This window comes from Loxodonta africana, chromosome 2 (genome assembly GCF_030014295.1).
Source record: "Loxodonta africana isolate mLoxAfr1 chromosome 2, mLoxAfr1.hap2, whole genome shotgun sequence".
Classification (NCBI taxonomy): Eukaryota; Metazoa; Chordata; class Mammalia; order Proboscidea; family Elephantidae; genus Loxodonta; species Loxodonta africana.
In genome coordinates, this window is record NC_087343.1 from 222,887,266 (window position 1) to 222,905,345 (window position 18,080).

The 18,080-nt window shown below is 45.5% G+C and overlaps 1 protein-coding gene across 1 annotated transcript in view; it reads right to left on the reverse strand.

Annotated features, from left to right (window-relative positions):
* The window catches only part of C2CD2 (C2 calcium dependent domain containing 2), a 78,570-nt gene that overhangs the window by 25,893 nt on the left and 34,597 nt on the right, over nt 1-18,080 (reverse strand). Inside the window, exons 3-7 of the mRNA XM_003418979.4 lie at nt 16,847-16,966; nt 13,553-13,657; nt 7,636-7,758; nt 3,283-3,403; nt 1,257-1,365 (exon numbers count right to left, since the gene is read on the reverse strand). Coding sequence (XP_003419027.1) covers nt 1,257-1,365; nt 3,283-3,403; nt 7,636-7,758; nt 13,553-13,657; nt 16,847-16,966 — 578 coding nt within the window. The remainder of the gene's footprint in view (nt 1-1,256; nt 1,366-3,282; nt 3,404-7,635; nt 7,759-13,552; nt 13,658-16,846; nt 16,967-18,080) is intronic.

The window sequence follows — 18,080 nt, forward strand, 5'->3', positions numbered from 1 at the left end:
TAGTGGGTCAAACCCACCCAGAGGCACCTTGGAAGAAAAGCCTGGCGATCTGTTTCCGAAAGGTCACAGCCTTGAAAGCCCTATGGAACAGTTCTACTCTGCACACATAGGGTCACCATGAGTTGGAATCAACTTGATGGCAACTGATATGGTTTTTGGTATATACCCAAAGGAACTGGCAACAGAAACTCAGATACTCATTCAAGACGTTCACGACAGCATTACTCACAATAGCCAAAAGGTGGTAACAACCTAAATGCCCATTGATAGATGAATAGATAAATAAAATGTGACATATCCATACATTGGAATATTATTTAGCCATAAAAAAGAACAAAGTTCTGATACATGCTACATGGTGGATAAATCTTGAAAACATTATGCTAAGTGAAACAAGTCAGACACAAAGGGTTATGTATTGTAAGATTCCCCTTGTATGAAATAACCAGAATAGGCAAATCCATAGAGAGAGAAAGCAGATTAGTGGTTTGCCAGGGGCTGAGGCTGGGTGGGGCGATGGGGAGTAATTACAAAATGGACACAGGATGTTTGTTATGGATTGAATTGTATCCCCCCAAAATTCTGTGTTGTCGATCCTAGCCTCTATGCCTATGGCTGTAATCCCATGTGGGAATGGGTTGTCTTTGTTATGTTAATGGGGCAGGGTTAGTGTAGGGTATGCCTTGAATCAATCTCTTTTGAGATAAAAAAGAGATTAAACCAGCAAGAGAAAGCAGCAGAGATGGGGGAAGAGAGATGCCAACCACACGAAGATGCTCAGAGCAGAAGCTCAGAGAGACAAGGACCTTCCTCCACAGCCAGCAGAGAGAGAGCCTTCCCCTAGAGCTTGCCTCCTGACCTGTGACAGATACACTTCTGTTTGTTAAAGCCACTCACTTGTGGTATTTCTGTTGGAGCCGCACTGAGTACCTAAGCCAGTGTGCTTCTGGGGGGATGACACTTTTGGAACTAGAGAGGGTGGTAGCTGCAACATTGTGAAGGCACTAAGTGTCACAGAATTGTTCACTTTAAAATAGTTGATTACATGTGATGTGAATTTTACCTTCATTAAAAAAAAAAAGATATCCACGTTTGACTTAAAACTACCTCAGATGCTTGATATATACCTTCTCTCTCTCTCTTTTTTTTTTTTTTGTGGCATAAACATAATGCTACAAAACAACTCCAGGTCTTGGCCATCTTGGACAGGTATGCGGTGGAAACGCAAGCCCCGGGATACCTCAGGATGTACTCACAAGCCGAACTCCATCTCCCAAGTGAGGTCACCAGTGTTCGTCGCCGGTGAGCTGGAGAAGCTCTGCAAGGGCTCGTTCAGCTGGACTGTGCACACTGGGTTCACGCAGCCTATAATCAAACATCAGGGCGTGGTCTTCGCTCTTATTTTTACTTTTTAAATTACCTTAAAATAGTTTTTTTTTTTTTTTTTTACATATAAAGCAAGGTTGAAATAGATGACTAACGTCCTAGCTCACCCACATCTGCGAGTCCGTGTTTTCTTTCATTTGCCATTTACAAACCCCCAGAGTACTGCATTCATTTGGGGCTAAAGAACTTTTTGGCACTTGAAGTCAACAGCCTGGGCTTGACCCCAAGTGTCCCTGTTGTTCTGCCACTTCTGGCTGCAGGCATAGCCTCCAGGGTAGGGACTTCCCTGTGGCAGTACCACTACAGCAGAGACATACCCCAGCTTGCCTGTTTGCCAACGACAGGGCTAGTTTTAAGGCTCTGGGATAACGCCTAAATTTAGGGGTACCTCACAGAGAACCCGTTTCCCTACTCACAATGGATCTGTGTATTTATACCTGGAGTACCTGGTGGTGCAAATAGCTAATGCACTTGGTTTCTAACCAAAAGGTTGGCAGTTCAAGTCTACCCAGCGGCACCTCAGAAGAAAGGCCTGGCAATCTACTTCTGAAAAATCAGCCATTGAAAACCCTATGGAGCATAGTTTTACTCAGACACACACAGGGTCACCACGGGTCAGAATCAACTTGATGGCACTGGATTTTTTATTTTTTTTGGCTCAGTCAAACACCTTTTGGGTGGTATTTGATCCAGATGATGGGACATTTCATTAGTGAGCAGTTGTTTTTGTCTTACAACACAAAGCCCTGGATACACTGTGTTATCAGTAAGTGCTAAAATATTTTGATCCTTTCTCACGCATCAGGCAGGGTTAAGTATTCTACACACACGATCTGACTTTAATTTTCACAATAATCCTAAGGGGAGACCCAGGCCCTGATGGGGACAGACTGGCAGAAGTAAGGGGGCCTGGTGCAGGTCCGGGCCGGAGCTATGATGCCAACCCCAGCTGCCTGCGTCCAGGGAGCTCACTCTCCATTGCTAAACAACATGGCCTCCAAAGGGCAACATTCGAGTGTTTTTCCTAAAAAAAAAAAAAAAAAATCACCTGCCACTAGCTTTGCAAGAGTTTTGGTTGTTAAACGTGGGTATCTTCACACTTAAGGAGACCCGGTAGCACAAACAGTTAAGCGTTTGGCTGCTAAAAAAAAGGCTGGTGGTCCGAACCCACCCAGAGGCTTCGAAGCAGAAAGGCCTGGCGATTTGCTCCCGTAAACATTACAGCCTAGAAAACCCAATGGGGTCACTCTACTCTGTCACATGGGGTCACTAGGAGTCAAAAATGACTTCACGGCACTTAACAACAATAACAACTCTGTACTTCTGGAACCAGGACAAGACACTCCCTGCAAATAAAGATAAATAACCCCTAACGTTCTCAGATGGTTAAAAAAAAAAAAAAGAATTCCTACTCTTGGCAAAATTCAATCACAGTGAAAAGATGTCATCTTATCCAGGATACACATACTCTGTCTGAGCCTCGGCAAGGACTCAGAATCGCTGAGAAACAGGAATCTGTTCCCAACACTTGTCTTTACTCAGATGGCAGCCCACTAATCTCACAGCATCCGAGGGTCCCTGGTGACCTAGCGTGCTCTGACACCCTACAAATCACCTACATGACATCTCTCTTTCCAGAAAAGCAAAAGCCGCATATCTGTCGGGGATGTTAATATGTACTGACGTGTTAAATAGCAAGACTGCAGAAAAAGGAGCACCAACGACCAAAGTTCCTTCTTCATTTGACTCCCCGACGTCAACACCCAGGTGAGTGGGACCACGGGAGCAAACAAAGGCACTTAGCACTAGAAGTCACCCCCACCCTCTACGCACACCCCAAAGCCAGCCTGGGCTCCCCATCATAACCTCAGAAACTCTCCGCCAGGCTGTCACTACCTGAAACACCGGAGTCACTTAGCAGCGAGGCTCGGATGTTTTTCACCAGGAGTTTTAGCTCATGGGCCCTTGGCGGTTTGGGAGGGCAGGATTCCTGAGGAGCAGAAGTGCGCTGTAGAGTCTGCAAAAGGGAAAACACAGGGCATGAGCCGTGGGAACGACACAGGGCTGAGGAGGTAGCCACTAGATTATTACGGTGGAGGAGTCTTCTGGAAAACCTGCACAGCCTCAACCTTCCCTCTTTACAGGAAGCACCAGTGCTGCTGTCAAGTTGACTCCGCCTCGTGACGGCCTCGTGTTTGTCGGGGTAGGGCTGTGCTCCCTGGGGTTTTCAATGGCTTTTTCTGAAGTAGATCACTAGGTCTTTCTTCCAAGGTGCCCTTGGATGGACTCCAACCTTTCAGTTAGCAGCCAAGCGCATTAACTGTTTGCACCACCCAGGGACTCTGTTAGGAGCAGGGGATCAACAAACTAGGTCCATGTCCCCTGCTTGGGGGGCTTTGATTTCGCAAATAAAGCAAATGAGAATCATGAAGCCTTCTGCCGTGGAGAGGGTTCTCATCGAATGTCACTGTAGGCTCATCCTGGGAGCAAATTTTGCACTGAGTCCAAAATATCTGACCCAGGGCAGCGCTTAAGAGAATCAGGACATACCCTTGAGACTGCCCTCTGTCCACTGCTCACTAGCAAAGGAGGCCACACCTCCCAGACACAAACAGCTAGGGCTCTTCAGCCATGACCATTTCCTACCCCTAGACAGAGGCTGGAATCCATCTGGGGAATAGCTAACGGCCCTTTGGGCGACTCACTTTCAAGAGAATGAAGGGCGGGTGCAGCTGGGCTCATCTTAGGTCTCCTGGTGTCCTCAAATGGGCATCAAGGCGCTTCCAGCAAAAAGTACCCCCACGGTACCATGGTCTTGGGGAACTTCTAGCTGAACTGGCATACCACAGTTATAAAGAAAATGTTCTGTGTTCTACTTTGGTGAGTAGCATCTGGGTCTTAAAAGCTTGTGAGTGGCCATCTAGGACACTCCACTGGTCTCACTCCTTCGGGAGCAAGGAAGAATGAAGAAAACTAAAGACACAAGGGAAAGATCAGTCCAAAGGACTGACAGACCACATCTACCACAGCCTCCACCAGACTGAGTCCAGTACAACTAGATGGTGCCCGGCTACCACCACTGATTGCTCTGACAGGGATCACAATAGAGGGCCCTAGACAGAGCTGGAGAAAAAATGTAGAACAAAATTCTAACTCAAATAGAAAGACCAGACTTACTGGCTTGACAGAGACTGGAGAAAACCTGTGAGTATGGTCCCCGGACACCCTTTTAGCTCAGTAATGAGGTCACTACTGAGGTCTACCCTTCAGCCAAAGATTGGACAGGCCCATAAACAAAATGAGACTAAAGGGACACACTAGCCCAGGGGGAAGGACTAGAAGGCGGGAGGGGACAGGAAAGCTGGTAATAGGAAACCCAAGGTCGAGAAGGGAGGGTGTTCACATGTTGTGGGGTTGACAACCCATGTCTTAGAACAGTACGTGTACTGTTTGATGAGAAACTAGTTTGTTCTGTAAACCTCCATCTAAAGTGCAATTAAAAAAAAAGCACCCCCACAACCAGAGGACCCCACCTTCAAACCAGCAGATCTCAAACTAGCTTCCGCATTTTACTCAGTGCTGAGGGTTTTCCTTAAAGGGGGCTCCTCCCATTTTACAGTGTTTGGGAGTCCTTGAAGCAGAATGTTCCAGACAGGGGTATCAGATCGGGGTATCAGAATGCTCTTTGGGCAGAGCGCTAACATCTCACATGACACTCGTATTCTAGAAAACACTATTCTGAAGCAGGTGCTCCCAATGTGAGCTGAGAGGGACTAGGGGATCAAGAAGTCTTTGCAAAAGTCCCAAAACCCAGGCCACGAGCACTGAAGACTGCATGATCCACATGCCTGGGGTAGAGATGAAATATTTTCTTCAGTTGTATACATATGTTATTTTGAGAAATAAAACATGCAACTTTATTTTAGAGTATTACAAATTTAGCTTATGGTAGTCTGGGTTCTTTTATTTTCTGAATCAATGCATTCTAAAAATATACTACTATTTTGTGAAGTCTCTCCAGTGTCAGCATCCAAATTTATTCTCATATTCAAAACTGGTCAGAAGTGTTCATCTGAAATAAGCCACCAGGATAAAAGCACAGAAAGAGCCGCTGCTGACACTCTGCCCTCACCTCCTGGGAAGCTTGGTCTGACGCCTTCTCTGGGGAGACTGACCCTGCAGCCTGGCCTGTGCCTCTAGGAAACTGTACAATATCCATGTAAAAGGACCTCGCATTCACCTCTGTTCGCCCGCCTGCTGTCTGCTCCTTCTGCTGAGCTGGGAGTATCAGGAGGGCAAGGATGGTTTCTGATATTCTCAAAACCTCCAGTGCCCAAAAAAAAAAGTCCAGTACAAAACACGTGCTCAACTGGGATTTGTCCTAGGAACCAGAGTCTCCAGACTCTGCACACTAAGAGCTGTGACACCTGCCATAAAAAGGACCAAAGACCGAGAACCGGCACCATAAAATCAGTTGAAAGTCGTATGTTCAAAGGGACCTCAGCAAGAACTATAAAGACGGATCTTCTACCATGCTACATAAGAACTGTAAATAAATAAATCTCCTATGTATGTATGTTTCTATTATATTTATAGATAAGGAACCTGGGTGGTGCAAGCAGTTTGCTGCTAACAGGAAAATTGGTAGTTGGAACCCATCCAGCGGCTCTGCAGAAGAAAAGACCTGGAGATCTGCTTCCATAAAGATTACAGCCAAGAAAACCCTATGGAGCAGTTCTACTCTGTAACACAGGGGGTCGCCATGAGCCAGGTGCTGGTTAGACAGTAACTAACAACAACAATATATATATGTTGTTGTTAGGGGCCATCGAGTCAGTTTCAACTCATAGCAACCCTACATACAAGAGAAGGAAGACGCTGTCTGGTCCTGCTCCATCCTCACAGTTCTTGCTATTTGAGCCTACTGTCGCAGCCACTGTGTCACTCCATCTCGTTGAGGGTCTTCCGCTTTTCCATTGACCCTCTATTTTACCAAGCATAACGTCCTTCTCCAGGGACTGGTCCTCCTGATAACACGTCCAAAGTATATAAGACAAAGTCTTGTCATCTTTTCTTCCAAGGAGCATTCTAGCTGTACTTCTTCTAAGACAGATTTGTTCACACTTCTGGAAGTCCATGGTATATTCAATGTTCTTTGCCAATACCATAATTTAAAGGCATCAATTCTTCATCCTTCTTCATCCTCAAATATATATATGTATCCTCAAATATATATATATATGGATCTCTGGTGGGGTGGCATAGTGGTTAAGAGCTTGGCTGCTAACCAAAAGGTCAGCAGTTCGAATCTACCAACAGCTCCTTCGAAACCCTATGGGGCAGCTCTACTCTGTCCTATAAGGTCCCAATGAGTCAGCATTGACTTGACAGCAGCTAACAACAACAATATATATATTGCATATATTGCCCCTAACTGTCCATATATATGTATATATATATGTATGTGTGTGTGTATATATAAGGTTAGGGGCAATAAACTTATGTTTCACATAGTCATAATAAAAAGATCAGCCCATAGTTGAGAAAACTGACACACTTAAGCAGAGGTTTGCAGGTGTGCTGCCAATGAACATCGGAGAGTTTAGGTCCAATGAGGGTGACCAGGGCAAGTGCTCCAGACAAGGATCTAGCCAAAGAATCTGCCACCGAATCAGATGGCGCACAGGGCCCACAGAGGGGAGGGAGGCCGGCAATATGGACAATGGGCTGCACAAAGGAGATGGACCTCATTAGTCTAGCCCTGTCCAAGGAAGAAAACCTCTGTCTCCAAGGGGGGAGGCTGTTGTAGGCAGGGTGGCTCCTCAGGCTGCCTGGCCATGGTCCCCAGACTGGATTCAATAATCTCAGTCTGTCCAACGCGCCTTGCTCTGCTTGCTTCAGGCGCCATGCTCTTAGGACTGGTTTGGCTTCCCCGGTACCTCCATCCTGGAAGGCAGGAGATCCAGGATGGCAAGCTCTGAATGGACAGTCAAAAGTCACGTTTGGGCTCCTGGAAATCAGAGAACCAGGACCAGAGGAGAGTGGTCCCATGAACAGCAGCCCAGCCTGGCCAAGGTGGCACCTCTTCCTTCCTTCCTGTGATCGTGGCCATGACTGATCAGCAAGCATCGCACATCTCAGCTCTGCCATGGAGGTGGAAGGACATTGGAAAGGTACAGGTTCTCCAGGGGTGGTGGGCCATGGTCCCTCACGGGGTTCCCAAGCACCCACCCCTGTAAGCGGGCTTACCTGAACTTCCTTGACACTCGTCGGCTTTGTGCTCAGAACCACCGACGGGGAAGCAGAGCTAACCAGATGCTTCAAGATATCCTTGAGAGTTTCAGCTATTGCACTGGTCTCACCCATCTGGTCCTAGTGAAGGAGGAAACAGTCATTAATCATTACCTCACCAAGCACTCATGCAAAATTATAGGCAAAATACACACCACTCCTTACAACGGCCCCGATATGAAGCACATCTGGTATTAGATCTACCCTTGTTTTGGCCGCAGTCAGGCTGCAGCAAAGAAGACATTCGATCATTCTTCTCTGGGAAAGCTGGTCCTTTCTACTGATGTGAGAAGTAATTCATGCTTGTTATTAAAAAAATTCTAAAAACGAAAACACGCGTATCACAGAAATGTTAATATTCTATGTACATCCTTTCAGTCTTTTTCCCCAAACATGTGAACACATGGTTTTCTTTCTTGCATAAGATTTGATATTTTTTGGAAATTAAAAAGTAGTCAAGAAAATGAAAAGGGTCAAGAAGAGGGAAGACAAGTTTGTGGAAAAGCAACAAAGCTGGAGGACTTACGTTACCGGGTATTAAGACCCGTTGTTGTTGTTGTTAAGTGCTGTCAAGTCAGTTCTGACTCATAGCAACTCTACAGCACAGAGTAGAACTGCCCCATAGGGTTTCCAAGGTGGATTCGAACCGCTGACCTTTTGGTTAGCAGCCATAGCTCTTAACCACTGTGCCACCAGGGTTCCATTAAGACCTATAAAGCTAATAATCAGCAGGTTTGTGTTCACGTTTTAGAATAGTTCCAAATGGAAGCTACCCAAATGCCCATCAATAGCCAGAAGTAAATAAACTGTGATGCAGCCACATGATGGAATACTACACAGCACCGAGCATGAACAATGTACCATGACACACGACATGGAAGAATCTCACCACCATAATGTTGAGTAAAAGAAACCTGACACACTGTATTATTCCTTTGTAGAAAGCACAAAAACAGGCAACCCTAATCTCTGCTGTCTCTGGCAGGCAGAATTCTAAGATGACCCCAGTGGATAATTCCACCACCTGTGACTTGCTTCTAACCAATGGGATATGGCAACGGTGATAGGGTACTCACTTCTTTGATTAGGTTTTGTTATATGCCAAAGGGGATGGGCTGTCAAGGTTATGACATTGAAGACTCTGTCTTAGGAGACTGGAGCATTGTCCCAAGGATGACTGCCTGGTCTGGCCCAGTCCCTGGTCTGCCAGGTCATCTTACAGCAAACTGGGTCCAAATCTGCCACTTATTGAAAATGTACTCTTTGCCAGGACCTCTACAATAGTAATCATCCAAACAGCCAATACGGCATCCTTACGATATGCTCAGCTCAATTCTACACACTTCCATGTATTAACTCACTTAATCATCAGAGCTGCCTTGAATATTATTCCCATTTCATAGATATGTAAACTGAGGCACTGAGAAGTTAATTAACATGCCGAAGGTCACACAGCTCATAAATGGCCAAGCCAGGAGTCAAACCCAAATGGTTGAGGTTTGTGGTTTTAACTGTTACACCAACCTCTCTCTCTTAAAAAAAAAAAAAAAAAAAATTCTACGATGATTTTTATTTGAACTCAAACAGTAAATATTTGAAATAATCCTTTTATTTTATTTTATTTTTGGCAGTTTTAATTCCCACATGAAGATCATTTGCTAACATCAGCTTTAGGTTTTTGCTTTGTTTTGCAGTCAGCAGTGTTTATTCTGTATCAGAAACCAACTAATTTTGGTATAGCCATGACTATTTAATATGGTTTATACATTTGATCTCAAATATTAGTGTACATGAGAGTCATTAAAAAGGCAGATTCTTTTTCGAAAGTGTAAAAAAACCCAAACCCATTGCCATTGAGTCAATTCTGACTCATAGCAACCCTACAGGATAGAGTAGAACTGCCTCATAGGGTTTCCAAGGAGCGCCTGGTGGATTAGAACTGCTGACCTTTTGGTTAACAGCTGTAGCCCTTAACCACTACGCCACCAGGGTTTCTTTGTAAAGTATATATATGCACATATATATAATTGTGGTAAACTATGTATAACAAAAAGCTGGCCATTTCAACTGTACAATTCAGTGAGTCATCTCTTTGTTGAATACATCCTTTGATATGCTTACCTTGGCTTTTATTGAGATGAAATTCCCCTAACATAAAATTAACCACTTTAGAGGGTACATTTCAGTAGCATTTGCTGCATTCACACTGTGGTGCAATTACCACTGAGAGAAAGTTCCAGAACAAGTCCATCACCCCACAAGAAAACCCTGGTACCCACTAAGCAGTCACCCTCCTCCTCCCGCCTTCCCCCAGCCCCTGGCAGCCACCAGTCTGCTTTCTGTTTCTATCGATTTATCTATTCTGGACGTTTCACATAAATGGCATCATATAACATTGGCTCTTTTGTTTCTGACTTCTTTCACTCAGCATAATGCATAATATTTTGGAGCTTCATTCGTGTCGTAGCGTCTATCAGGACTTCATTCCTTTTTATGGTTGAGTAATATTGCATTGCAGGGATAGACCACAGTGTGTTTCTGCTTATCTTTTTAACTCCCATGATCTTCCCCCACTTGACAGAGGAGAAAACCAACAGGGAAAGCTGAGCTTCGGGTTTGGTCAGGTTCCAGATCTCCAGAGCAGCTGCCTGGGCTCCCTTCAGCTTCCTGGCCTCTCCCCACAGAATACCATCTTTATCTACCAGGGAGCCCAGGGAGCCGGTTACCCAGAACTGGCTTATTTCTACAGAATCTCTTTACTGGGAAAGCCACGTTTCTCACTAATACCAGGAGCAGGTGATGGTTGAAGAAGTGGGTGTGACCTCGGGTGAAGAGGAGCCAGGATTAAAGGGCATATATAGCATGCTGGCCAGTGCACCCCACATGCAGCTGCCACGCATCTGTCGGGAAAGCTTGCATGTTGCTGTGATGCTGAACAGATTTCAGCTCAGCTTTCACACTAAGATGGACTAGAAGAAAAGCCTGGTGTTCCACTTCCAAAAATCAGCCAGTGAAAACCCTACGGATCACAACGCATTTCATTTTGTTGTGCGTGGGGTTGCCACATGCGTGGGGCTGACTTGAAGGCCCCTAAAAACAACAATCGCCCTTTGGGTAAGAAAGGGGAAATAAGATGGTGTGCATTTGCGCACACACCTGTTTTTCTGCCAAGAAACACAGGACAGGTAAACCCTAAGAGAACAGAAGGTGAGGAGGGAGGAGAAGGGACAGGGATGGAGACTGGACTGTGCGTGTAACTTTTCATGGAGTTTTGGCTTTTGATCGATGTGAATATTTTACATATTCAAAAAGGAAATTTCAATCCCAAGGATGGGGAGAAAAGACTAATACTAGATACCAACAGAAGCAAACAAGCTTTGTTGTTGTTGTTGGGTGTGTCAAGGCAATTCCAACTCACAGCGACCCCATTCAATGGAGAAGAACTGCCCTATTGAGTTTTCTTGGCTGTAATTTTTTGGGGAGCAGAGCACCAGGACGTTCTCCTATGGAACTGCTGCGTGGATTCAAGCCGCCAACCTTTCAGTTAGCAGCCAAGCACTTAAATGTTATGCTTTACTTATATCAAACTGGAAGCATCACCATGCAGAGAAAAACATCAATTCAAATATTTTTTGGAGCACAGAATCTGCACTCCCTCAGAGGGATGTATTCTGAGGCAAAAAGATCTCTCGAGAAATCCTGAACTTTGTTCGGCAGTGTTGGGGGAGCAATCACGAAAGTTTCTGTATGGATCATAGGCCTGGGTGGACACAGACATGGAAAGGAGGAAAAGAAAGAAAATAAATTGGGGGCAAGGTAGGGATACCTAATACACATGCCTGGTATAACTGAATGGCCTAGTAAAAACTGTAATTCTGATGCAGCAAGTTAAAAGAATTCTAATTTATTAGCTTAAAAATTATGTGCATCCATGAAAAGTTAAAATACTGACTGCAGATAAACTATTAAATTTACTTGCTTTGGCTGTAGCGATACCACAATAATTGAATAAACCTCTGAAACAGAGTAAAAGGACCAGGAGATCATAAAAGCCATGGTAAAGGAAACCAAACCAAAACCAAACCCAGTGCTGTCAAGTCGATTCCGACTCACAGCGACCCTACAGGACAGGGTGGAACTGTCCCATAGAGCTTCCAAGGAGCACCTGGCAGATTTGAACTGCTGACCCTTTGATTAGCAGCTGTAGCACTTAACCACTACACCCCCAGGGTTTCCATGGTAAAGGAAGAACCTAATAAACGAAGCCTCGGCTATAAATGATTTTATACGATCTTTCTAGCAACTGGAAGTCATGAGACCAATTTAACTTGGCATTCCCAGTCCCCACTCCCAAGTTCACGTCTTCAAATACCCAAAACCATTAGAAGCAGGGTGGGAACTGCCTTCAGGTTTGAGATGCGCCCTTACAAATCAGGTGGGAAGAAGGGAGCTCCAGCTCTTGGGAACAAGTGTCTGAGCTCAAGCAGAATAATATGGGAAGCTCTATGTCCTACAGGGTCACTATGAGTTGGAATCGACTGGACAGCAGTGGGTTTGCCAGTAGCAGAGGGGATCTGATAATGAGGCTGGATGGAATGTTAATGGAAATCTAAGACGGTATCAACTCAATCACTCTCCACCTCGGGTGCACACAGGTCCTTTAAAAAAATCCCAGACTAATGGAAGAAGATAAAGCAGGACAAAGACTAATATGCAAACTACTGAGGATTCTAGAACACCCACGCAGAAAGAGGTCCACCAAATCACACGGCCTGAAATGGGGTCAGACCAATAAAGGGGCTACTTAGTGCCAAACCAGCCTTAGGGCCAGTTCTCCTGACTTAATAACCCAGTTATTTTTTCCTTTACACTTCGCTGAACAGAGAACATAGGAACATTCAGTTACATAGCTTCTATATGATCGGGGTGAAGATGCTGGGTGTGGGGATTCTCAGGTTTCCGGACCAGATTATACTTAGTGAGTCTAGGCTCCATTGGTACTCTGCATTCTTGCCTCTGGAGGTAACAGAGCATTTGACACCCAGAACTGTGAATACAGGACACTCAGCCAATGCCCCTTATCTTGCCTGGGTTGTTTCCCCTGAGAAAGTTGCTAGGCAAATTTCTGCCTTGGACATCCTATGGGAAGTTGTAATTGCAATAAATAGGTTTTATGACAGTTCCCTCAGAAATCATATTTTCTTGCTCCCTGTTCTGGATTGAGTTGTGCCCCCCTAAAAATATGTTGACGTTCTAACCTCTGTACCTATGAACACGACCTTGTTTGAAAATGTTTTTTGTTGTTGTCGTTATGAGTTAAGTTAATGAGATCACACTGGAGTAGGGTAGGTCCTAAACAGACATAAAAGCAGAGACACACTGGGGGAAAGTGCCATGTGAAGAAAACATCTACAAGCCAAAGAGTACCAAGAGATGTCTCAGGGTCTCAGGCTACCAGAAGCCAGAAGAGACAAGGAAAGGTCTTCCCCTAGAGTGGACAGAGCATAGCCCTGCCGCCAGTGCCCTGATTTCAGACTTCTAGCCTCCAAAACAATAAACCCCTCTTCTTTAAAACTAAAAAAAAAAAAAAAAATTCCCAGACTAATTCAACCCACGCCCTGGAAGAGACCCAGGCATCAGGCTTCCTAGTGGTGCTGGAGTGCAGCCACCACGGAGAGCCCCCATCAAGTTCACTCGCAGCCACCCCCACACGGCCCTGGTGCCCCCAAAGGTCAGATCCACATGGTTCCAGTGCGCCTGGGAGGGACGGCTGGGGATGAGGCAAGGTCGCTGTGGGCATCGCTGATCTGAGCCTCGGTTTCCCAGTGCAGCTGTTACAGCGCTCAGGTGTTCTCACAGAAACTTACGGACTGACCTCCCGCAGTGCTTTGGGCCGGATCTGAATGGCCATTTCCGGCAGGCTGATGAAGGACCACCTGATCTGGATGTCTTCTCTCTTCTCCTCCAGGCGCAGCTCTAGCTGGAAAGAGAAATCCAACTGGTTACTGGAGGTCTGCTCTTTACCAGAGCTTGGATGTGTGTGAGTGACCTGTGCATACGTTTGTGTGTGCAACTGTGTGTCTGTGTGAGAGTGAGCGTGTGTGGGTACTGTATGTGTGTACGCATGTGTGAGAGCGTGTGTGTGTGTGTGTGTACGGAGTATGTATGTGCCTCCGTGTGTGTGTCTGTGTGGTGTGTATGTCCGTGTGTGTACGGTGTATGCGTTATTGCTGTGTATGTTATTGCTATGTGTGTATGTGTGAGCAGTGTGTCCAAGAGTGTGTGTCTGTGTGAGTATGAGTGTGTGGGGGGGTGTACGTAGGTGTCCATGCATGCGTCTGTGTGGTGTGTGTCTGTGTGTGAATGTGGATGTGTGTGAGTGTGTGTGTGTGTGTGTGGTGTGTCTGTAAATGTGGATGTGTGAGTGTGTATGTGAATGTGTGTGTGTGTGTGGTGTGTGGTGTGTGTCTGTGTGTGAATATGGATGTGTGTGTGTCATGTGACGTGTGTGTGTGAATGTGGATGTGTGTGGTGTGTGCCTGTGTGTGAATGTGGATGTGTGTGGTGGTGTGTGAGTGTGTGTGTCATGTGCGTGTGTGAATGTGGATGTGTGTGTGTGTCTGTGTGTGAATGTAGATGTGTGTGTGTGTGGTGTGTGTCTGTGTGTGAATGTAGAAGCATGTGTGTGGTATTATGTGTGTGTCTCTGTGTATGCGTGTGTGTGGTATGTGTATGTGTGTTCATGTATTCATTTATTTTCATAGAAAATTCCTTAGCCTCCCTCTTGGTGTAATATGCACTTTTAAAATGAGAAGGAGGAGCCCACACTCCTTCCACCTCCCTCTTCATCACTGTACCCCCCACCCCTACCAGCACCTCCCTCGCCTCAGCCCACCACTCAGAGAGGAACCTCAACGTTGGTGGCTGAAGACCAGGTGTCATCCCAACTCTGCAGTCTTTTTTAAAAGACTAATCATCTGTGCTTCGCATATCTCGTTCTGAGAGCATCACCAAGGTATACAGAGACGAGTAACAGAGGAGAATTCAGGATATCCTACTCCTAGGCCTGGTCATGGAAGCCCCTTACCCCCAATACCCTAAAGACAGCATCAGAGCTGGCCAGTGTCCTGTCAACTCTTCCTGGGCCATGATCTCTGATCCCACCTCACCCAGTTCAGTCTATCTGTGGTCAGCAGAATAATGGCCCCCAGGGTTGTCCACACCTTAATCCCTGAAACCTGTGAATGTGACCTTACATGATGAAGGCAACTCTGCCGATGTGATGGAGGCCACATTACCCAGGTGGGTCCAATCTAATCACACGAGTCCCTAATGATGGAGGAGGGAGGCAGAAGAGGGAACAGAGAGCTGTGACACGAGGCTCAATCCCTGGCTTTGAAGACGGAGGAAGGGGCCTGAGCCCAGGAATGCAGGTTGCCTCTAGACGCTGGAACTGGCCCTCAGTTTACAGCCAGCAAGAAAATGGGACCTTGGTCCTACAACTGAATTCTACCAACAACCCAAATAAGCAAGGAAACAGATTTTTTTTCTCAGAGCATCCAGAAAGGAACACAGCCCTGCCGACACCTTGATTTTAGCCCAGTGAGGCCCACGTCAGACTTCTAACCCCCAGAACAGCAACACGTGTCATTTTAAGCTAAGTTTTTGGTAACTGGTTACAGCAGCCATGGAAAACTAATACACGACCCTCCATTTTTCAGCCAGACGCTTTTTCTAAAGCAAAATTCTTAGCTGTTCACATCACCATCCGTTCCCCCTACAAACAGAGGGGGAGAAGAGAATAGCTTTAGAGTATGCTCCTGAAGGCTCAGGGACTTTCAACTCTGGACCTAGAAACAGGATAAGAGAAATGACTCCTCCCAGCTTCGCAGCCATTTCCACCTTCCTTTCCCTTGTCCTAGACCAGCTGCCATCAAGTCAACCCCTACTCATGGTGATCTCATGTGTGTCAGAGTAGAACTGTGCTCCATAGGATTTTCAATGACTGATTTTTCAAAAAGCAGATTGCCAGGCCTTTCTTCTGAGGCACCTCTGGGTGGACTCAAACCTCCAACCTTTTGGTTAGCAGCCAAGCACATTAACTGTTTGACCACCCAGGGACTCCTTGTTGCCCTATAATTCTAGGTCATTATAGGAAAAAATGTATTTTACTTTCATTTCCACAGGTAGCTGAGTCGCCCCTTCCCTCCCCACCAGCCAGGTGGCTGCGAGGTACTGTCATTCTGCTTGCTGGCACTGCTTTTAATTTGTAGACATTAGAGAAGAGGAATGGCTCTTGGCTTCAGCACTAATAATTTACCAAGTCTTCAGCAACTGCCTCTGCTTTGGCAGGTAATCCACATACTGCTTTTAAACTGTGTTGAAAGATCAGAGATACAACTGAGTTACATCTGTCTGAGTAGCTAAAATGCTAAGAACATTATAATACAATAAACACAACCTCCAAGACTACATTTCTTCAGTTTGCATTTGTGACTCTCTCTGGGCTGCTTGAAGGCTCCTTGGATAGTGCAAACAGTATGCTCTCAGGTACTAACCTGAAGGCTGGAGGTTCAAACCCACCCAGTGGTGCCATGAGGTGGGAAAAAGGTCTGGCGATCCGCTTCCACAAAGATTACCATCAAAAAAAACCTTATGGAGCACAGTTCTACTCCGTAACACATGGGGTCACCATGAGTTGGAACTGACTCGAAGGCCATAGGTTTGGTTTGGTTTTTACTATATACTATACCGTTCATTATATACTAGAGTATATGATAGACACAGAAACCCTGGTGGCGTAGTGGTTAAGTGCTACAGCTGCAGACCAAAGGGTTGGCAGTTCAAATCTACCAAGCACTCCTTGGAAACTCTATGTGGCAGTTCTACTCTGTCCTATAGGGTCGCTATAAGTCGGAATCAACTCGACAGCAACAGGTTGGTTTTTTTTTGTTTGTTTATATGATATACTATATAGTATTATATACAGATACGTATATATGCATTTTTAAAACTTCCTACAGATATAATATGATACGGACCCTTACAGTATGAGAATAATGAAAGGAAAGGTAGTGAACGAAAATACAGGTATTCATATCATGTAACTCACACCTTGTTTACCCTACAAGTTGCTGGGAACTGCTTGCCCATGATTTGAAAAACTTACCTGTAAATGAACAGGGGAGAGCCGTACGTCATAGAGTCGGCGCCCCATGCCTTCAGGAGAAGCAGGCAGTACAGAAACGATGAACTGAATGGCTTCACCGACCACATCACAAGACACCACCTTAAGGGGGCACGAGAACAGATAAAATGTCATACAAGGAGAGCAAGGAGAAGCCATACTGTACACCTCTTTGTCTCATAGAACAAAACAATCTGGGCTTTGTGAGTTAGCTAGGACCAGAATTTAAAGCTTCAAATTTGGGATAAACATTCAGAGCTACATCTTCTCTATTCTGTAGTAATTGTGAAAACTAGAAACAGCGTTCCAAATCTTTTCTTCCTGGTAGATTTCTCAGGAGCTTAAACATTGTGTTTGGTGAAGTTAAAGCCAATGAGGGCGAGGGAGACCCTCGGTGAGATGGATTGCCTCAACAGCTGCAACGATGGACTCGAACATGCTGGTGATGGTGAGGATGAGGCAGGAGCGGGCAACGTTTTGTTCTGTTGTCCATGAGGTCACCATGAGTTGGAGTTGACTGGGCGGCCGCTTGGAAACCCTGGTGGTGTAGTGGTTAAGTGCTACAGTTGCTAACCAAAATATCTGTAGTTCGAATCCACCAGGTGCTCCTTGGAAACTCTATGGGGCAGTTCTACTCACTCTGTCCCATAGGGTCGCTAAGAGTCAGAATCGACTCAACTGGAATGGGTTTTTCTGGTTTGGACGGCCACTAACAACACCAACAAACTCTGCCTTGTCATAATGTAGTTGTTACGTCCTTTACACACATAACAAATTTTTTTTTTCTAATTTTATTCTGCTTTAGGTGAAAGTTTACAGCTCAAGTTAATTTCTCATTCAAAAATGTATATACATATTGTTTGGTGACATTGGTTGCAATCCCCAAGATTTGATAGCATGCTCCCCCTTCCTCCCTGGGTTCCCCGTCTCCATTCCTCTATCTCCTGTCCTTTCCTGCCTTCTCGTCTTGCTTTTGGGCAGGAGTTGCCCATTTGGTCTCAGACACTTGACTGAGCTAAGAAGCACATTCTGCATGTGTGTTATTGTTTGTTTTACAGGACTGTCTAATCTTTGGCTGAAAGGAGTGGCTTCAGTCCTAAGTTAACAGGGTGTCCAGGGGCCATAGTCTTGGGGGTTCCATCAGTCTCTGTCAGACCAGTAAGTCTGGCCTTTTTTTGTGAATTTAAATTTTGTTCTACATATTTCTTCCACTCTG